General features: G+C 38.6%; 1 protein-coding gene and 1 long non-coding RNA gene across 2 annotated transcripts in view; one reads left to right on the forward strand and one right to left on the reverse strand.

Annotated features, from left to right (window-relative positions):
• LOC134750165 (uncharacterized) overlaps positions 1-23,801 on the forward strand; it is a 169,429-nt gene that overhangs the window by 99,347 nt on the left and 46,281 nt on the right. The gene's annotated exons all lie outside the window — the stretch shown is intronic.
• On the reverse strand, positions 34-23,774 carry LOC134750123 (apyrase-like). The gene is made up of 11 exons (XM_063685232.1): positions 23,569-23,774; positions 20,289-20,511; positions 9,733-9,930; positions 7,598-7,728; positions 4,584-4,731; positions 3,877-4,003; positions 3,213-3,370; positions 2,359-2,440; positions 1,374-1,532; positions 838-983; positions 34-174 (listed from the first exon to the last, which is right to left on the reverse strand). The coding sequence occupies exons 1-11, from the start codon at positions 23,682-23,684 to the stop codon at positions 49-51; spliced, it is 1,614 nt and encodes a 537-aa protein (XP_063541302.1). The 5' UTR covers positions 23,685-23,774; the 3' UTR covers positions 34-48.

The raw sequence follows: 23,801 nt of genomic DNA on the forward strand, positions 1-23,801 counted from the left end.
TTTTTTTTCTTTTCTAAGGAAACCACACGATTATTTCATTGATAAACACTAATAATTTATTTTAATACGTCCATCCGTGGCCATGTTCAGCGGCGAATGCTTCTTGATGTAAGCTTCGAGCAGTCTCTGGTCGCGACCTATAATTTGTCTGTTGACCCTGTTATCTTTGAACATCTGCAACGAAAAAAGAGACAGTATTAAGCTTCACGATGTTGTGATGTTGATGCGCAACCTATATCATTAAAAAAAACTTGAGACAAAGAAACCCAACAACACGAACCAATAGTAGATTGCACAACAAGGGAATAAAGCGATCTATTTTTATCCGAGGCAATTTATTGGTCCAAGCGCAGCGAGGACGCGCGATTTAATTTATGCCTGAGTTATACAATCTACTTTTCACTTCGATTGTGAGTAAAATATACAAAAATATCCAATATTGTAGGTTATTTTACCGTAATTATTCAAGACTAAAGAAAATTGTACTCGGTTGTGTCGGGGGTGCGGGGCACGTAAGTTTGGTTCACTTTTGACGTGGTTACTTTTGACATAATATGCGGTCACCAACGGATGATGGGCAGAATCATATAATTTTAGGGCGAATTAATGGCAAGTTGCTCAGGGTAGGGCACGTGTCACACGTGTGAGATGGTCGAACGCTATGAACAGGTCGGCGGCGGCAATCTGCGCAATGCAGTTCACATGGCTTATGACCGCACAAAATGGAGACTATTTACATGTGGACGCGATCCTTAGCATTTTAGGGAACAAAAACAAGAAGAAGAGCTAGGTATAGGTATGTAAACAAGACAATCATGGGTGACCAAGCATTCTTACCGTAAAGCCATCTCCACCATCAGCCAAGTAGATCGGGGCCGTAACTTGGTACATCTGGTCGGGCTTCAGATTGGTTCCCTTAGTCGTGGTTGCCGACGTGACGCGACTACCTTCGGGCAGCGTAACGTTGTACACAACGCGCAGACCTGAGAAAAAATACCTATACTCTTGATAAAGTAGTAGTATTGTATAAACCTTTTATATGTGTGTGGTAGTCAAAAATCGTGGGTTTGAACCTCTGTTGTGCTGTATAGCAGAAAAAATCGTTCGCAAAAATAAATAAAAAAGTAGGATCCCATTATATAAAGATCAAATTTCACAGTTAAGCAGTATAATGTACGGCAATAGACACAATACCGCGCGTCTCTGAGAAATAAATATTAAGGCTACTCTTAAGTAATTTGAAGTATCATCATAAGGCCTTTAACATATTAACTGATAATTTAAGCAGCGTCTGTACCTGAGGGACAACATCTCTTGTCGCTTTATAAGCCAATGAGGGATTCTTCAAAGAATATTGTTACCTAATAACTTACCGGATACCTGAAGAACCCAGGGCCCTTTGAACGGCGTGTAGGCCCAGGCATCAAGCACACTTCGCTCCAGTGCCTCCAAAACGTGTTTACCCAGTAACTCAAACGTCTCTATTCGGTCGTTGTAGGGTAGAAGTTCAAAGATCGATCCTTGGCTGATTGCTGTAAAAAACGTAGGTACTCTGTTAGTTAAAAACTTATCGATGCGTGGCAGGCGGTCTAGCATAAGTTGCGTTCTCGCGCTCGAGTCCATACTAGGAGTCGCGCTAGATGTATTTAGTCGCGCGCGAGAACGCAACTTATGCTAGACCGCCTGGTATGTATAATCGACTCGTATCGACACCAAAATTTACATATTAGAAATGGAAAAAACAATCTTTGTAAGTATGTGTTCATTAAAGAGTGTATGTCCAGAACTGGCGAAAGCGCCGAAAATGATCACTCTCTCCTAAAACCTTAATAAATAAATAATAAATAATAATAAATAAATATTATAGGACATTCTTACACAGATTGACTAAGTCCCACGGTAAGCCCAAGGAGGCTTGTGTTATGGGTACTCAGACAACGATATATATAATATATAAATACTTAAATACATAGAAAACACCCATGACTCAGGAGCAAATATCTGTACTCATCACACAAATAAATGCCCTTACCGGGATTCGAACCCAGGACCATCGGCTTCACAGGCAGGGTCACTACCCACTAGGCCAGACCGGTCGTCAAGGTGCAATATCGCTTGTATTTTTTTCAACTATTTGCACAGCACGGTTTCAAGTCAAGTCAAAGCAACCAAGCTGGTATTCAGGTGTTCAATGTACAATAAGTACTATATTTGTCAGAAATACCTACCCAATACTGCTGATACAAGTACCTGCTCCAATTGCTCCATATCGTGTCTGATTTGAGCACAGACCTAATCCAAACTGAGTAAAATTGTTGAACTAAACGTTTTTAGGTAATAATTAAATTTTATTCTTACCTCCCTTGAGTATAGATGATTTGATGTTGCCCCGCTGGATAAACGATAGGTAATCTTTATCCACCTTTATTACAGATTTGGCCTGAAAGCACGAATTTAAATTGAATTTTGTATATGTAATACAATTTTTGAAATCGGTTCATAATGTCGGAGTTCTGAAGCCGATTTTTTTATTTCGAGCACTCGATTTCATCACACGAAAATCTGTGGAAAAAGGTGAAATGCTATTTTTGAAATACGAGCGATAGAAATTGGGAATCTAGTGGTATTGACCATTCTATTAGTAGTTAGTGGAGATAATATTGAAGCCACACGAGCGCTCGAAATTAAAAAATCGGGTCCTGTTCTATTCTTAAATATGATCATCAGTCCACCGCGTCGGAAGTTTATAACGTACAGATGTAGTGCATAATTGTTTTCCATCGTATTTTCTCGGAAACGTTCGTATTTGCCATGCTACTTCAGTCAAAAATAGTACTTTTTGTACCGAGACTGACTGAAATAGCAAGACACGTTCGTATTGAAAAAACCATGGAAAATAATTATGCACTACATCTGTTATGCAGTTAAATGGTAAAAGAAGCTTGTTTGTCTAAACTAGTTTAGCATTTTGTCCATGAGTTCGTCTGCATAGAATTAGTGCTTCCATTTTAAATTTTCACCCCCGTTCTCACCACTTTAAAGGATGATTCCCATGATAAAGACTATTATATGTCTTATCTTGAGACTCAAGCTATCTCCATGCCAAATTTCTTCTAGATTGGTTTAAGTGCGAAGAGTTAATAGACAGACAGAGTTACTTTCGCATTTATAATATTGGTAGAGATTTACATAAGAAGTTACAATTAACATACGTGGTCGTTGAGGGCCTCGACCAACACGTCTCCCAAAGCGCACTCGCCGAACACGCAGTCCTCATAGTTGAGCGTGGTCTCTGTCTCGCCTATGGGCACGCTCTCTGCTTCGTGAACCAGCTTGGCATATGGAGCCAGCTTGGATTTGATAGTTTCGTCTGAAATAGTGTTGTCGTTTCAAATGTTATACTAAATCAATTACAGGGTTTGGGTTCATTAGGATCCTCCAAACCTTTAAGCAAGTAAGTTTCAGTGTCAAAAGATTTCCTCACAGTACAACTACAAGCCAATATTGAAGCTTTTTACTAGAATGTCGATAACTGACGGCTCGCTTTTAATTTTTCTGTGAATTTGGTTTTACACTAAAATTTTTGATACCAAGCTATGAAGTATTATCTGACCAATAAACGACAATCTGAATTCTTCCCTCTCATTTTGAAACTCAATGACACATTTTGATATACAGATTCGATCGTTTAGTAACGTTCAATAAAATGAACTTCATGAAGACCATGAATTGATCAAACGAATGAAACGATGTTTTGCTATCCGTGCTTGGACTTTCTGTAATTCTCATAAAACAAATGATTTTAAAGGCATTTCAAGTGTTTTGTTAAGTTGTTGTCCATAACAGAACCTTCAGCAATGAATGAATAAAGATTACCTTCAGCTATGGTTCGATCAAGGAATATAGGTCCGCCATCATACTTCACGTACCGGCCGCGGAAGTTGAAATACACGGACATGTTTCCCATGTATTTAGTGAACGCTGATGCTTGCACTATAAGCACCTGGATAAAGATAAAGATAGTTTATTATTCAAGTATATTACAATGCGCTTTAAAACTTCAAATAAAGCTACGCCGACTCTAATCCTACACCTCTGCCTTGAGAAGATTTAAATTCCCCCTCAATATGGGACCGGCAAGAAACTCGGCGGGACACATCTTTTCAAAACATTACATCTTATAATTCGCATGCATTACGAGTAAATAATAAAAAAACAATTAATTATAGAAGTCATGCAATTACATGCAGAAGGTTACTTTTCTTTACTAGGCTACGGCTTAAGGGGCCCACTGATTACCAGTCCGCCGGACGATATCGGCCTGTCAGTTGTTCGGAACCATCAAATTTTTGTTCTAACTGACAGGCTGATATCGTCCGGCGGAATGATAATCAGTGGGCCCCTTTTAGTGTCTACAAGATACTGCGCCTACCACAAACTGCTGACTGCCAACATTCACAAAAAGTTATTCTAAAACGTTGTTCTGTATCAAGCAATCAGATATCGCTATCGCGCTCTGACTTTAACGCTTAAGATAAAGTAGATTTAAGCTGATTTATTAAGTCTACTGAAATGGATCTAACCTGATGTTTGTCAGCAATGTTCTCAACGAATACGGGATAGGGGCCAGCCACGGCCTCACCACTAGGAGATGGTCCATTCCACAGTAAAGAGTGGCTGTGCCCTCCGATGATAATGTCGATATATTGCCCATAGTCACGGGCGAGCTGCCTGGAACATGTCATCAACCAAATATTAAAATCAATAAGTATCTAGTCTCCTAGGTATAACATTATTGTTGCCAGCTTAAAGAAAGTAGATCATCCTGAAGAAGAAAGTAATATTTTTGATATTACTAATAAAACTAAAAAGAAAAGTTGAGAAGAATTGAGAAAGGTATGTTGAGATGGTTTGGACACGTGGAAAGAATGAGTGAAAGAAGGCTAACAAATAGAGTGTATAAGGGAGAGGTAGAAACGGGAGTTGGAAGGGGCAGACCTCGGCGGACTTTCTCTGATCAGATCGGGGAAATCCTGAAGAAAGGCCAGGTCAAGAGCACCCTGAACCGGCGAGCGTGTATGAGGAATGTTATGAAAGTGAAGGAAGCGAAAGAGGTATGTCAGGATCGTAGCAAGTGGAAATCCGTGGTCTCTGCCTACCCCTCCGAGAAATAGGCGTGATTATATGTATGTACTAAAAAGAAATATTACTCAATTAGTATTATGATGAAATTCTCAGAAAAATATATACAAATCGTTATTTTTTGTAATCTCGACAGAAAGGACGCCGGTTTTTCCGAACGTTTTTTACCCTGAATATAGAATAGAATAGAATATAGGTATACCTGTAGGTATAGAGGAGAGATAGAGTATAAATAGAGGGTTATTGTCATAGTACATATTGTAGTCACAGTAAATTTACTGCCATCTTTTGACACATGATTAAAACTAAAAATGAAAACTAATAAAAATATCAAAACATATAGATATATATGGATAAATGACATTTTATTTTTAGAACGCCATATGACATTGACCCATGTTCTTTCACTGATATGTGTTAAAATTGTTAAATATCAAACGGTGTCGCCATCTACACGAGCATAGGCCAAAGGTATGGCGCCATCTGTTTGAATTGAACATATTTTTTTCTTGATTCCGAGCTACGTTTTATTCTTAGACTTTACTTATCTTATACGGAATTACATAAGTATCTTTGGTATAAGTTATCATTTAAAACATTTCTTAAATTCAACGTATAAAAATAAATTGTTGGTCGCCTTGTAGATAGTTAGCCTTGTTTATGAAAGCACTTGTGCTGACATCAAATACCTACCTTTTGTTTCAGCACTATTCTTTTTTATACGGTACATTATGCAAATTACAATAGTCATAACTAACATGCAATAACACTTTATTTCCATTTAAAGAAATACCTAGATAACATAATATTATAGGGTCGGCCCGGATAAACCTGAATAAGGGTGTTACCATCGATGGCATCGAACTACTTCGTCCTGGAACAGTAGACGTCGATCGATAGTTTCTACCTAGACAAATCGATCGATCGACGTCGAACTACGTCGTCCTGGAACAGTAGACGTCGATCGATAGTTTCTACCTAGACAAATCGATCGATCGACGTCGAACTACGTCGTCCTGGAACAGTAGACGTCGATCGATAGTTTCTACCTAGACAAATCGATCGATCGACGTCGAACTACGTTGTCCTGGAACAGTAGACGTCGATCGATAGTTTCTACCTAGACAAATCGATTGATCGACGTCGACATGGAACAGTGGACGTCGATTGATGCGGTGTGGTAACACAATAATATTACCTATCCAACTCTTCATTGAAATATAAAATGTCGTCAAAATCCTTTGAGCATTTTATATACGTACATATTATGTTTTATTTATACCACTTCAGTGGCGAACGAGCATACAGATCAAATGGTTATTGCTAAATTTCTATGAAAATATGGCGTTTATATTGACACTGCCTCACTTTGTTCCATTAAAACCGGTGCAAAGCTAACTTAAATTATCCAAACATACTTAGTTACCTACAAATTTTCAGATGTATAATAGTAACCTACCTACCTAGTTAAATAGTGTTATCATACTATCATACAAATGATAAACGGTTTAAAATAAATGATCTTGAACTTTCTATAAATAAATGTATAAATAGATTAGATTTAGATTTATTAGGTACACAACATAAATGATGCAAAACAAATTAAGTATGCAATTTGTAAGAACCAATTTATAAGAACCAAAGGCAAAATAAAGGATGCCTCACGCTAAAAGGACTGTATCCAGTCTTTGTCATAGTCTAAACATACTACGGGGTGCTTGAGCCAAACGGTCCGCGCCGAGGCCGAGGCTTTCGACGCCTTGTTTTTGACGGATGATGAGTTATCACCATACCCCGTTATCAGTGTTGGAGTTTTAATGGAATGCAAGGGTCACTCCTTCACCGTACGGGTAAGATTCTGCAAGCTATTGGGTAAAAGTACGCATGTGGGGTAGTTGTTCGCATCAAGAAAATTTCAATGGAATTGTCAATAAAATAAAGTTTTACAATATCGATATTAATGAAATTGTCTGATCAATATCCTATCCTCGTACTAATTTAAGAATATTAAATAACTGTTAACACTTTATTTTAGGATATTTATTAGTATATTTATTAAATATCTTAAATAAAATATTAATAGTTATTCTACCTTACTTAGAATATTAAATAACTATTACTTAATTGAAATTTTGTTGATGCGAACAATTACCCCACATGCGTATACTTTTATATATCCAATAGCTTGCGGAATCTTACCCGCACGGTGGAGGAGTGAGTGGGTTTGGTTATCACGTGATGCTTTCTATAGGAAAAGAAGTGTAGGACGCCTCAGCCCGGTACCGGGCCGTTCTAACGTGAGTTTTGATTTTTAATAATTGATATGTCATTGTCGGACAGGACAGAGGTCGTAGACTCGTAGCCTTTAGAAAACACCAATCAAAACTTCAATAATATATATAGGTAGAAATTAAACAAAATTTGTCATCTTGACTAGGCCCCAAGGTAAACTTACTTGTCGATTGTCAACCCGCAATGAGAGAGTAGTATGATGATGTCCACCCCCTGGTTAGTCAGGGCCTCGGCCTCTCGTTTCGTGGCCTCGCCGGGGTCAGTGAACTCCACGTTGCCGGCTGACGAAAGAGTCTGCAAATGAAATAAGATTGTATTAAAATATGTGTCACATTTTCACACGATTGAAACATTTGAGACAGACATAATTACACGGTCATTATCACGCTGTCACGTAAACAAATACGATCATATTATCCGTACGGGTGCACTACACTACAGTAGTTACCTACATAGGTACCTACAACTAGTATAGGTATATCTATATATAGTTTGTCAAAGGACTGTCTTATTTCAAACAGAGAATCATACTATCTTTATCTTACTACTACACCCTACCCTCTTTTTTTTACTAGCACCCGAAAGAAAAGGATGAGTAGGTATAGTGTTCTTATTTACCGCCAATTTGGTTTGACCAACTATAGGTAGGTAGGTAATAGGTATAGGTACTGGTTTTTTTTTTACCTTTATTAGGTATGTCTCAAAGTTCATAAAATGACTTTCAAATAGTCGTTATTATAGTTCCGCCGTTTGGTATGTAATTTCGTTTTGTGTTTTCTGAAATAGGTACAGTCGCCATCAGATATATCAGAGCGGCCGAGGTGCCCAAAAATATCTAAACACGCACTCCAGAGCCTTGACAATAGTGGCGTGTTCAGATATTTGTGAGCACCTTGGCCGCTCCGATCTTTTTGATGTTGACTGTGCTTAGTTCATACATAGGGATATTTGAGTCGCTTAACTTCAAACTCGGGAAAATCCATCTGTCAGTTTATGCGATTTTCGGTTTAAAGAATTTCTCAAAAGAATTTATACAATTCACTTATATGAGAAACTTATCAGTGGCGTAACTAGGGGGGGTTGGGGGGGGGGCACGTGCACCGGGCGCCATCCAAGGGGAGGCGCCAAAATGGGCAAAAGGCAGCAGCAGCAGAGAACCTTTTGTCAGTCGTCAGGGGGCGCAAATTTGGTGACTGCCCCGGGCGCCATATCCTCTAGCTACGCCCTTGTACTTTATATAACTTAAAACTAAATATTTACAAAGATTTTGGTATGAAGAAAAGGTAATAAGTAGGGTAGATTTTGCTGAAGAGGGTCGAATGGATTTACCCAAGTTTGAAGTTAAGCAACACATTTGTTATTCTTCAAATCTTTACTTTAGAAAAGGTTTCGAAAAAACTATTAGGTAAATGAAACTTTTCACGTACACACCTCAACCTCAACCTTATTTTTCAAGCAACATGATAATTTAATTATATAATTATATCTTAAGCTTGAGCTAACATCTGAATCAACAGTGTCTGGTAATTTGAGGTGTTAAAGACTTAAAGAATAATTGTCTATTCGTATGTATGTGTAAGTAATGTGTAAGTTGCAGAAAAATCTCAAAATTGCCGGAAATTCCTAGAAACTCATGAGAAAGTTCTGCAAGTTTCCACTTAGAAAATTATCTTTCAGATTAGGGGTTGTTACACTTGTTACTCAGGAAGCGCTGGTGGCTTAGCGGTAAGAGCGTGCGACTTTCAATCCGGAGGTCGCGGGTTCAAACCCCGGCTCGTGACCAATGAGTTTTTCGTACCTTATGTACGAAATATCATTTGATATTTACCAGCCGCTTTTCGGTGAAGGAAAACATCGTGAGGAAACCGGACTAATCCTAACAAGGCCTAGGTTCCCCTCTGGGTTGGAAGGTCAGATGGCAGTCGCTTTCGTAAAAACTAGTGCCTACGTCAATTCTTAGGATTAGTTGTCAAGCGGACCCCAGGCTCCCATGAGCCGTGGCAAAATGCCGGGATAACGCCAGGAAGATGATGAGATGATGGGTTGTTACTCAATGTACTACCACAGAATAAATAATAATATATACCGTACAGTTACAGTAACAGTAACTTCCTACAAAACCGAAGTTTGACAGCGGTTCAGGGTCGAATCATGATGTCGCTTTCTAATATATGGCACAATCCCTTTCGGCTATTTAGGGTTGTCAAAATTTAAGTCATTATCTTATCTGTGTTTTTGCATGCCAAAAATTTTTTGACAATTAATTTTCAAGCTTAAAACAATGTCTTAATTCCATACCTTAGTATCCTGTGTGATCAATCCAATGATCCCAATCTTCCTGCCCTTCCTCTTGATAATGATGCTGGGCTTGAACAGTCCCTGCAGAGACGGCTCTTTGCTGACATCCATGTTCGCGGCAAGGACCGGGGCCTTCAGAGCGGAGAGGTAGGGCGCGAGGCCTGCGGGGCCGTCGTCGAATTCATGGTTGCCAATTGCCTGTCAAATAGGAGGATATAATTGAGTCAGAGGCCTCTGATCCTTTTTGGGTCACTGAGCCATAAATAAATAGTAAATTGCGAGGCCTGCAGCCGGGCTATGATGCTCGACTGTATAAATGATATAGCTGTATAAATGATGATAAAACTGACATTTTATCCAGTTTTGATGTCTTATCCACTTTTGACAACGATAGCCGGTAAATGATATACTGCATAACATGGTCGTTGGATAATATGTCATTTGTCTAAATTTCCACCTTAAAATTTGATGATAAGTGGATAAGTTAAATGATATATATGACACTTGTCCAGATTTATACATTTTTATACACTTTTGTCCACTTTGACAGCAATAGCCGGTAAATGGCTACGATTGTTGGATAATTAGACATATAGTCGATTTTTGACGGCTAGCCTTTGATTAATTTATCGTAGTGCTCACTGGGCACGATAAGTGGAAACACATGGACTTGAATACTAGAAGGGTATTTGAAATGAAATGAAATGAAAAGTATTTATTTGTCAGAATATGGTACATTGATGTGATCTTAAGTTAGAATTAATGCAAGTTCCATCATATTCTACCGTGAAGTTTGGTTTAAGGTCTTTTTGTGAGGATAGTACATCTTTCGTTTGTTCTGCTAAGATCAGCGAAAAAGACTTTTGGAATATAAATTGTGAAATATACCAGTTTTTGGAGTTAAATATCTAGACTTATGTATCATTTGAACCATGGGTTCAAAACAAAAAAAAAATCGTGAATGTAGAGCTGTAGAAAGACATTCAATGAAAAGTCGTTTTTGACTTATCGCTAAAACTTCCCTTCTTAGTAAAAAGACGTACCTATGTACAAAGCGTTGCGAAGGTATGCACCTACTCCCTTTTGCCTGTTATGTTATGTTGTTACTTACTAATAGGCTCCATTCAAGGCAGCCTATTGTGACGGACGGGTAACTACGGAGCCCTACAATGAGCATGGCCCGACATGCTCTATGCCTTTTTTTCAGATATTCAGCACTTATGGTCACGGAATTAATTTAGACCAATCGGAATTGTTTTATTGTCTATGTCACCTATTTTGTGTGTTTTTTTACTAGCCTATACATATATAAGAGTGTTCCACTGCTCGGCAAAGGCCTTCCCTCTCACCGCTATTTAGTCCTATCCAAATTGTCCAATGCACACTCCCACTTCTTTTCTAAATAAGTGTCCTGTCATCTCTATTTTGGTCTTCCTCTGCTTCGAGGTCCATCCTGTGGGATCCAGTACGTGGCTAGTTCGTTAATTCGGCCAACGTGCCCTGCCCAGCCCCATTTAGCCCACTTATAGCTTTGCGACCTTCATGCCCACATCCACAATACCGGTTTTGGATCGCAGTGCGGTGTTTATATGTAATATGCTCGGTTGGTCGGTTCTACGAACATCCAGCATGCTGCGTTCCATTGCTCTCTGACAAACCTTGAGTCTGGACTTTTCAGTTTCAGTTTAAGACAAAGTTTATGAATAGGTAGGATAGACATTCCGACCAGTTTATTTGACAAAGAATATCTGAATTTATACCAAATTGACCTGAATATCTATTCAGGTGCTGAATTTCTTAAAAAACAAGCGCACGTGTTGTCATCATGGTTTATGAGATACAGCCTGGTGACAGACAGACGGACAGTAGATTCTTAGTAATAGAGTCCCGTTTTTACACTTTGGGTACGGAAACCTAAAAAGTAACCACGGAACCACGGTACATTGGACACACGTAGGGAACTTTTGAAATGTTTACGTTTCCCATTCGTAAAGAGTGTCCTAACAGCAAAATCCAACTATCTATGTCTCTTTCGCTCATTACTTTTCATATGTATGTGGTGGTCGAAAATCGTGGGTTCACCCTCGGGTTGTGCTTTAGGTATGAATTTCGGTTAGGGTCCGTTTCATACAGACAAGTGGTTAATAAGGATATTCGCTGACTTTGAATATGTTTGACGAGGATGTATTTTCAAAATGGCATAAAATCGTCAAATGAAGTAGTTTAATAATAAATAATACTTCGTTTTAAAGAACATATTAACTATTTACTTAAATAAAACAAAATTGGGCGATATCGTGAGTATTTTTTGAGAAAAGTTATCTTAAAAAAGAAAAAAACGTTAAATGCTAAAAAAATTGCATCTTTGGTGACAGATTGCACAAAAACTATAAGTGATAGCACTGTGGTGTGTATAAGAGATTATTAGCAAATTTATTAAGGATCACTTCGTTCCTACACACTTTTTCTGTATCTTGAACGGTTTCCTTAAAAATTGAGAAAAACCGGGTTACGGGCCCGGGCCCGGTGGGGGGGTGACGCAGAGGGGGGAGGGATGGGGAGGGTTGATGAAAAATAACTTCGGTCCATAACGTACATATCCCAATTTAAAAAAGTCTTCCATTAATTATGCCGTAATTTTAGCTAATTTCCCTTACCTAATGATTGACGCGACAGTATCTCGCCGCGAGATAGACTACCCGTCTTTCTGTATGAATTAAAGGGGGTCGGGTATTTTATGTCGTGACGAGATACTCTCGCGCCAAACATGTGCTAGCCCGGCTGTAATTAGTTTATGTAGCTTCAGATACCATAGTAAAAAAAATACAGCGAATATAAGTTTTTTATAGAAAACTTGTTTTTGCTCTATTTCGTTTACGTTTACGAGAGCTATATAAACTAATTACAGACCTAGATATACCTCATGTTATCGTATATGCAAGGTTTCATTAAAATCCAACACGTAGTTTTAAAATGAGAACGAAACTCCGCTTGTATGGGAAGGTGAAATTCGGCCGAGCTTGCCCGGGACTCTTAAATGAAGATTACTGTTTACATGGCGGAACAAAAAGTATCATTCATAAGATGAACATATAGGATAGCTTTTACCCCTAAAAGCATCTGCTAATAGGATCAGAGTCACATGGAAAAGCTAGTTACTAAATAAAATACCTAATTCATGCATGTTTGAAAAAGATAGACGCATTTAAAATGGCATGGCGGTAAGAAATCCTGCTTCTTCTGATACAGGCGTTCGTAGGGCTCTGTAGGAAAAAGATAGGAGGGCGAACCATTCGTTCAATCCATTAATTGTAATGCAATTATCAATGATACTACATCAGTTACTAGCGGCGATACTCCTCGCCCCATTTTGAATGTGGGGAAAAACTCGCACTGACCCTTAATGAAACAAGTTGGTCCAGGCTACAGCTATGTGTTTGTGAAGCTGGAGCTGGTGGTGTGATATTAAAGCGAACAGAGGCCTCGCCGGCGGGTTGCGGAGGCATAAGGTGGGGAACATCTTTGTGTTTACGAGTAATATGCGACTTAAGACCTCGGGATGTGAACACTCGCGACGAGTCAAGACAGTAAGGGCCACGACGACTCAGACAGAGAACTCATTGCATCTAACACCATAAAATAGTAACATAGTAAATGAGAAACTTATATCAAATAACAAACACAAACCACAGTATATAATTACGTATAACTAAACAATTCACAATTAACGTCTGGCACGATACTGCAGAGTCGATACTCTCTCGATGTGTGGTGCACGGTGCACCGTCGCGACTAGCGGCGGCAGCGGGGACTTGGTCGGAGCCGGAGCGCTAGGCCTCAGACGGGGCGTCGAAACGAAAGGGGCCTTACGGCAGGCGAAAGCCGGCACTCCAATGGGTAGGCCTACTTTTTTACAGGCGCCTTCGGGGACATCGGTAAACAATGAATTCGATAGGGTCGTAATCGTAACACAATTTCAAACCGTAGCACAAAATTCTTACATTGCATATTTCCATTTTAAAAGAACATTTTTACATATATATTATATGATTAAAGTAGAATTTTACTACTGCTGTAATGCGACATGCTAAAGACGGTTAAATTTGAGGCGACGGTATAAAAGTTTTACTTTAATAAACGCCTTAAATAAACTCAATTAGAGTTTATTTTTCAAAAGCTTACACCATGGATAATTTTTAACTATCAATATCACATGTACATAGATAAGTGATAGGATGTCATTTAGCCAAATATTCATTAAAATACACTTTAAGTAAACTTGTTTAGAATTGATTTTTCAAAAGCTCAAACCATGGATAATTTATAACTATCTATGTCATTTGTACATGGATAAGTGGTAGAATGTGATTTAACAATCTATTCTTTAAAATACACCTTAAGTCATCGAGCTTAAAATTCATTTTTCAAAACCTCATCGCTATCATTTGTCACTTATACGTTATCCTCGCGACTTTATACCCAATTTAATCACTTATCAGCCGGGCTATGATGCTCGACTGTATAAATGATATAGCTGTATAAATGATGATAAAACTGACATTTTATCCAGTTTTGACGTCTTATCCACTTTTGACAACGATAACCGGTAAATGATATACTGCATAACATGGTCGTTGGATAATATGTCATTTGTCTAAATTTTCACCTTAAAATTTGATGATAAGTGGATAAGTTAAATGATATATATGACACTTGTCCAAATTTATACATTTTTATATACTTTTGTCCACTTTGACAGCAATAGCCGGTAAATGGCTACGATTGTTGGATAATTAGACATATAGTCGATTTTTGACGGCTAGCCTTTGATTAATTTATCGTAGTGCTCACTGGGCACGATAAATGGAAACACATGGACTTGAATACTAGAAGGGGATTTGAAATGAAATTAAATGAAAAGTATTTATTTGTCAGAATATGAACATTGATGTGATCTTAAGTTAGAATTAATGCAAGTTCCATCATATTCTACCGTGAAGTTTGGTTTAAGGTCTTTTTGTGAGGATAGTACATCTTTCGTTTGTTCTGCTAAGATCAGCGAAAAAGACTTGTGGAATATAAATTGTGAAATATACCAGTTATTGGAGTAAAATATCAGTAAGTATCCGTTTTTTTTTCAATATAATATATACAATTTGGATTCCATTTATTTACATATAATATTATCAATACATTCTTTGTAGGGATGGCAAGATACCATTTCTTCTTGGCAGCTGCTGCTATTGAAGAAAAAGAGGAAAGAAAACTGCAACGACGGGCCATAAGGGATGCATGCAACCCATTCGATATGCCTATCAAGGAGTTTCGTCACATATATAGAGTGCGCAAAAAATTGGCACTCTATTTGTGTGGCGAACTCGACGCCGACCTCAAACCTCAACATGGCGATGGATTGCCGGCACATCTTAAAGTAAAGATATAATGTTGCACTATTCCTCAAATCATTCTTGTCACCTTTACCACCACCTTGATCTTAATACTTGTTTAATAATGACATACCAACTTACAACTCTTTATTTTAGGTTCTAACATCACCACGTTACCAAAGGGGAACTGGACAAGACCATGGCTTGTTCATTGCTCAATCTACCGCCAGCAAGTACCTGGATCAATTTGTGACTGCGGTGAATAGAAGGTATGTCCATTTTGGTACTGAACACCACTGACGCAGGCGATAAGAACTATAATGATGTTCCTTTTATACGGCGTAATCACATACATAGTCAGTAACATTATATTTATACATTTTTCCTAATACATACTTACGTATAATTTTGAGGACTATGAAAAAGAAATAAGGCTTGAATGTGTATTTTTGAAATATTAAAGGTAATTTGAAGTGTTTCTAAATATTTCAATGCATATTCATATTCATATGTACCTAACTTTTGTTATTAAATGCAACTTCTTTAGGACTCTTCGAAGCTTGTACTTCCATATTTATGGAAGTATTATTCAATATTAGCTACGTGTAGCTAAGGTACCAAATCATAAAAGTGGTGGGTTGTTTACAGACTTAAGGACAAATGGATATCTCTTCCCAGGAGACGAGCGGTCCCGGCAATCCATCGCCAGAGGTTTACCCGGGTACCTGTCGAGTCGACCCTAGTATATAGTATCCATAATTTTTAGATGTAGGTTTTAAGTTTGTAAATTTCTGTATACTTTTTAATATAAATAAATACACATATAGCTAATTAATTTTTTGGTATTTTTTTGTATTAATAGAAATAAATGTGGAACTTAAAGATGAAGTTCATAAGGTAAGTATGCATAAAGCTAATGAAAGTAATTAATATGTACTTTATATCAATTATAAATTATAAATAAAGAATGGGCTTGAAAAATTAGGTAGGTATATGCAACCTTCTCAATGTTACTTCATACAACCAAGTATTGTGTATACGCGAGTCAATGGCTAATGAAACCGGTATAAGTAAGCTCTCCGATTACGCATAGGTTATTACGAATCTCACGGTCACGTTATACTGGGGTTTCCGAGATGTCTACATGCTTGCGAGTAGCCTATCGTTGGGAGTTAGGGTTCCGTAGTCAACTTATAGTTTCGCCATGTCCGTTCGTCTGTCTGTCTGTCCGAGGCTTTGCTCCGTGATCGTTAGTGCTAGAAAGCTGAAATTTGGCATGGATATATAAAATATAAATCAACCGAAAAAAAATATTATATTAGGTTTTTAAACAGTTTCTGACATTTCCTACGATAAATCGAGGATTGAAAACATTTTAACAAAAATACTGATGATCTTAGATTTTTCTCATGGGCTGTATTGTCATCGAATAATAAAAGGATATTCGCTGAATTTGAATATGTTTGACGAGGATGTATTTTCAAAATGGCATAAAATCGTCAAATGAAGGAGTTTAATAATAAATAATACTTCGTTTTAAAGAACATATTAACTATTTACTTAAATAAAACAAAATTGGGCGATATCGTGAGTATTTTTTGAGAAAAGTTATCTTAAAAAAGAAAAAAACATTAAATGCTAAAAAATTTGCATCTTTGGTGACAGATTGCACAAAAACTATAAGTGATAGCACTGTGGTGTGTATGAGAGATTAATAGCAAATTTATTAAGGATCACTTCGTTCCTACACACTCTTTGTGTATCTTGAACGGTTTCCTTAAAAATTGGGAAAAACCGGGTTACGGGCCCGGGCCCGGTGGGGGGGTGACGCAGAGGGGGGAGGGATGGGGAGGGTTGATGAAAAATAACTTCGGTCCATAACGTACATATCCCAATTTAAAAGTCTTCCATTAATTATGCCGTAATTTTAGCTAATTTCCCTTACCTAATGATTGACGCGACAGTATCTCGCCGCGAGATAGACATCCCCGTCCCGTCTTTCTGTATGAATTAAAGGGGGTCGGGTATTCTATGTCGTGACGAGATACTCTCGCGCCAAACATGTGCTAGCCCGGCTGTAATTAGTTTATGTAGCTTCAGATACCAAAGTAAAAAAAATACAGCGAATATAAGTTTTTTATAGAAAACTTGTTTTTGCTCTATTTCGTTTACGTTTACGAGAGCTATATAAACTAATTACAGACCTAGATATACCTCATGTTATCGAATATGCAAGGTTTGATTAAAATCCAACACTTAGTTTTAAAATGAGAAAGATACTCCGCTTGTATGGGAAGGTGAAATTCGGCCGAGCTTGCCCGGGACTCTTAAATGAAGATTACTGTTGGCGGAACAAAAAGTATCATTCATAAGATTAACATATAGGATAGCTTTTACCCCTAAAAGCATCTGCTAATAGGATCAGAGTCACATGGAAAAGCTAGTTACTAAATAAAATACCTAATTCATGCATGTTTGAGAAAGATAGACGCATTTAAAATGGCATGGCGGTAAGAAATCCTGCTTCTTCTGATACAGGCGTTCGTAGGGCTCTGTAGGAAAAAGATAGGAGGGCGAACCATTCGTTCAATCCATTAATTGTAATGCAATTATCAATGATACTACATCAGTTACTAGCGACGATACTCCTCGCCCCATTTGGAATGTGGGGAAAAACTCGCACTGACCCTTAATGAAACAAGTTGGTCCAGGCTACAGCTATGTGTTTGTGAAGCTGGAGCTGGTGGTGTGATATTAAAGCGAACAGAGGCCTCGCCGGCGGGTTGCGGAGGCATAAGGTGGGGAACATCTTTGTGTTTACGAGTAATATGCGACTTAAGACCTCGGGACGTGAACACTCGCGACGAGTCAAGACAGTAAGGGGCACGACGACTCAGACAGAGAACTCATTGCATCTAACACCATAAAATAGTAACATAGTAAATGAGAAACTTATTAAATAACAAACACAAACCACAGTATATAATTATGTATAACTAAACAATTCACAATTAACGTCTGGCACGATACTGTGGATAACGTGTGTGTGTGTGTGGTGCACGGTGCACCGTCGCGACTAGCGGCGGCAGCAGCGGGGACTTGGTCGGAGCCGGAGCGCTAGGCCTCAGACAGGGCGTCGAAACGAAAGGGACCTTACGGCAGGCGAAAGCCGGCACTCCAATGGGTAGGCCTAGTTTTTTACAGGCGCCTTCGGGGACATCGGTAAACAATGAATTCGATAGGGTCGTAATCGTAACACAATTTCAAACCGTAGTACAAAATTCTTACATTGCATATTTCCATTTTAAAAGAAAAGTTTTTACATATATATTTTATGATTAAAGTAGAATTTTACTACTGCTGTAATGCGACATGCTAAAGACGGTTAAATTTGAGGCGACGGTATAAAAGTTTTACTTTAATAAACGCCTTAAATAAACTCAATTAGAGTTTATTTTTCAAAAGCTTACACCATGGATAATTTTTAACTATCAATATCACATGTACATAGATAAGTGATAGGATGTCATTTAGCCAAATATTCATTAAAATACACTTTAAGTAAACTTGTTTAGAATTGATTTTTCAAAAGCTCAAACCATGGATAATTTATAACTGTCTATGTCATTTGTACATGGATAAGTGGTAGAATGTGATTTAACAATCTATTCTTTAAAATACACCTTAAGTCATCGAGCTTAAAATTGATTTTTCAAAACCTCATCGCTATCATTTGTCACTTATACGTTATCCTCGCGACTTTATACCGAATTAAATCACTTATCAGATATGCCGTCTTTTCACTTATACAATGATAAATGAAATGGTGACAAAGCATCATAGCCCGGCAGATATGCCGTCTTTTCACTTATACAATGATAAATGAAATGGTGACAAAGCATCATAGCCCGGCAGGTCTTTCTGATTAGGTGATTAACGATGGCGTGGCATGAGAAAGGTCAAGCTAGCGTCTATACGGCGGCATCTCAGCAGTGCAGGGGTCTGCATCCGTCAGTGTGGATAAAGTAGGTAGCAAAGCCAACCATCAATGAACTTATAATTGCCAAAATAATAATAAAGGTTTATTCTCAAGCTTTATCTTCTTTATATTTTTGCAAGGGGGCCAATATAAATGTTAGGTATCGAATGCACGTGTACATAAATATGTATGATTTATGTGCTGTATGAGGTTTGTGTAAAACGAAACAAAGAGATAATCCATCTCAAAGGAACTAACTGTCAAGAAAGTGTACATTATCCTCAACCAAGGATACTTAACCACTTAGTTTGATAAAGAGAACAATTTGCTGTTTCCTTCTTCTCAAGAATTGTCACAAGTACAAGTTGACACGATTCTCAGTTTAATTTTAATTCTTTGACGTAAGCGTCGGGTCTTCCGGTTCGAGCGCCATCTTGATAGTTAGCATCGTGATTAATTACTTTGTTTTTTGCTTATTAATATTGTTTAAAGTGTAATATCGATAGCTTATTATACAGTAAACTAATGTGGTAGTGTGCAGTGAATGGAGAATTAATTTTGAAGCGCGTTTAACCACCATCTTGGAGTCAACGGCCGGTAGTCCACGTGCTTCTTGTAAAGTCTAGCTATCGATTTACAAGAGCTAACAAATCACCGTACACTGTCTTGTACAACCGTACAATTTTTGTCGTTTTTAAACCTCTTAATACCTTGATACTGGCGAAATAGTCCCACTGGGCTGAAGCCATAATTTTAAAAGAAGAAGAAGAAGACGTAAGCGTCATAATGGCCTATAAAACTACTTGTATATACTATGTATATGTATAAAACGAATATGAACGTGTAATAGCTTATTTTATTATTGTTTTAACATCTGTACCTACATCCAGTTGTTATTATAGACTTTTAGACAAACGATGGTAATTAAGGCTTAGGCCCGGTGCGCACTATCGGCATGGCACGGCAAGGGATCCTTCGGGATATTGCCGAGGATTAGTTATTCTGTGGCCGAGGCATTAGTCAAGCCGAGTGTGCTTGCATCTTATGCGGCTAACGCCCTGGCCCTCTAAGGCTACCGGGTCACAGTAGCTGATTTCTGATGTTATCCGATGAGATTTCTGAGTCCATAGCTTATGCCTAATCTAAGATTACTATGATTAATTTCAGATGAGGCTCTAAATTTCACTCACATGAGCATCATGATTCAGCAGGTTCATGAACTGCTGCGTGATGTTCCACTTCAGCAGCGTGTACCAGTAGGTCCCCTGGAAGCTGTCCCCTGCGTTCAGGAGCACGGCGTCTGGCTTCTCCTTCATCAGAACCTGGACCTCGTGGTACAGGCGAGGGAAGCCGCCGAGGCATGAGTTGTTGTTGAAACGGCAGGATGGAGTCTCGACGGAGGTTTCCTCGAATCTGCAACATATAATATTAATATATTTATTTAGATAAACTAACATACAATAATATACAAACATACACACACACACACACACACACACACACACACACACACACACACACACACACACATACACACTAGACATAATGTAAAATAATTAAATTAAATTATAATATTACAAAATTAAAACTAAAGTTAAAACCTAGAAATAAAATAAAAACACAAACTATAAAATATACTTACCTAAAAAAAAACTTTGAACGCAAGAAAATACCCCTTCTAACAAGTCGGACTGCGGCATGGACCCCATGTCACTGGCGGCGTTACCTCTCTGTATCGCAAGGGAAATAGGTTGAAAGAGGTACGCGCCAGCCCTGGGGTCCCCTGAGGTGTCGACCAGCCGCGCCGACAGTGCTCCCATGAATATTTTCATGTCGGCTGACCAGGGACCCAAAGTCTCAACCGCGAGCGCCGCAAACTCATAGTCGTTAATCAACGCTGAGTATTGATGTTAATGACGAATCGTTAATGATGCCATGGCGGAATATTCGGCCAGCGCTTCTTGAGCATGAGAGGTCATGGCGGCCCAACTGGTCCACATCCTTGCCGCAGACGCACGTTTGAGGAACACATATTCTGGACCCAAGCCTCAAGCATATTGCTTACTTAGGTCCAGAATAGTGCCGATATGTCTAGATGGGAGAGCTTTGAACCAGTGGCCCGACTCGGGGGCCGAAACTGCCAGAATGCGCGCACGTTCGGTATCGTCCGGGATGTGTTCTATGAATGAGGCATGGGCTCTATCTTTAGAATTGGGGAGTCCCAATCCCGCTGACAATGACGCGCAACTGGCATGTCCGCACTCGGGCACGAGTCACACCAGGCCTCCCTGGCCTCCTTCAGGTTCGCTATCTCATCGTCTTTTCTCTTTCGTCTTTCTTCAACGGTTTAAAATAATACCGACGAGAGAAAGCGAGCCGTACACAGAGGACAGGAAAGCAGGTAATTTGCGTGACTAGCAGCTAACTTAGGGCTAGGACACAACCGGATGAGCCTTATAATTTAAACAAAACACAACAAATTATCATCATTAAGATTATTATTCTTGACTAGGAAATGCGATATAAATGGTGAAATTCATTATAACTTAAGGCAATGAAAACTAAACAATTAAAAACACATTAAAACTTCAATCATTTTTGACTAGGATATTCCAGAGCCGCCACCCGTTTGGTTATATCCTCTTACTCTTAGTATAGAAGTGTCCTACGTGGGCGATCTCGTTGCGAACGCGGAAGCCGTGGGCCCGCCGCGCCGCGCCGCTTCGCTTCGCGTTCGCGTGTTGTTTGCTTACGTAAGACGCAGCAAACGGGTGATATAATTTCCCTCGATTGTTCTAGGACTTCTAAGTACAAAGGTGTATAGCCAAGATACATTAATCCGTAGCGTAGCGTAGTCATCTCTCTTTATCACTCTTCCGTATTAGGGCGACAGAGAAAGTTGCGTTTCGTTCGCTACGGAGCATTTGCATCACGATTGGCATTTTGGCTACTCATTGCAGTATACCCCAGGCATTGGCACCCAGATGTCTGTTGCAGTTTCCAAAAAGTTGGAAAGTGGGAAAAGTTCTCGGAAATTTCAGGAAAATTTTACAGGAAACAAAGGAAACTTTCATTTAGGAATTGAAGCATTTCGATACCCATACAAAAATATAAATAAGATAACTGTCCGACTACATCGTCACATCAGTAGTTCTAAAGTAACCAGAGTAACTCAAACATCTAAACGGAGGACTTCCGGTTCGAGCGCCATCTTGATAGTTAGCATCGTGATTAATTACTTTGTTTTTTGCTCATTAATATTGTGTAAAGTGTAATATCGATAGCTTATTATACAGTAAACTAATGTGGTAGTGTGCAGTGAATGGAGAATTAATTTTGAAGCGCGTTTAACCACCATCTTGGAGTCAACGGCCGGTAGTCTACGTGCTTCTTGTAAAGTCTAGCTATCGATTTACAAGAGCTAACACATCACCGTACACTGTATTGTACAACTGTACAATTTTTGTCGTTTTTAAACCTCTTAATACCTTGATACTGGCGAAATAGTCCCACTGGGCTGAAGCCATAATTTTAAAAGAAGAAGAAACATCTAAACTGGTGCAGTATTAGTCCAAGCGAGACACATCGAAAATCGAAATTTCTTTTTTTGCTTCTCTATCATTCTTGCATCATCATCTTCATCTCATCTCATCTTATCTCTGAATTTACCCTAGAGATTCAAACAAGTGACGCGCGGAGTCTGTTTGATAAAATCTCTCAAAGAATTGACTTCTTCGATTACCAGATTACCACTTAGATTTAGGTGTTTCTCCAATAAATATATTTTAAAGAGACATTCCATAACTTTTTTACCCTTTTTGTATATAATGTGTTCTTTTGGTGATAAACAAATGAAATGAAATGAGAATCTTTATTAGCTAGCCATACACGCACGGATTTGCCCGTCGGATCTGCCTGAAAGACACATCTGGCGGACACATCCGTCAATGTGTGGCGAGAAATAGACACAGATTTGTCCGCCGAATGCCCGTCCGCTGCCCATCTGTGTCTATTTCTCGCCACACACTGACGGATGTGTCCGCCAGGCACATCTTTCAGGCAAATCCGTGCATGTATGGCTAGCTATTTTCAGGCAACTATTGGCCCATAGATAAATACCTTAAAACTAGCCTACATATTATTATAAAATATATCTTAAAACTAAAAACACAATTATGGCTGCGATGCAGTTCGCAACCCCGCAGTGTCAGGAAGCCGGCCGCGGAACCGCCGGAACTTGACACTCTTCGGCCAAAACTCCACCACAAACAAAACCTAACTAACTATCCAATACATCATTGAAACCAAAGTTTCACTTCAGGGAATAATATCTTTAAAAGGGGAAAAGCGGGTTCTCAACTAACTATGAAAGACTAACTACTCTTCTTCTTTCTGAACTAAGAAAGTTATTTTCTTCTTTCTTCTTCTTCTTTGCAACAAAAAAACTACATTCAACATAAATTTACATACCTTGCATGAAAATCATTATAATGCACTATGTCCAGTTTATACAATCCTTCATAAGGCAAAGTAAAGCCGTGAACCACACACACGAAAAACAGAAAAACAAAATGTCTCATACCCATTTTCAAAATTACGCTACTACAAAAAAAAATTAAACGAAACTTGTGCGGAACGAATTTTCGTTAAATATTATTCAAATACTTGGGTGATTCAATAGTTTTCATGGTCACAACGTCTAC

Source organism: Cydia strobilella, chromosome 19 (genome assembly GCF_947568885.1).
Source record: "Cydia strobilella chromosome 19, ilCydStro3.1, whole genome shotgun sequence".
NCBI lineage: Eukaryota > Metazoa > Arthropoda > Insecta > Lepidoptera > Tortricidae > Cydia > Cydia strobilella.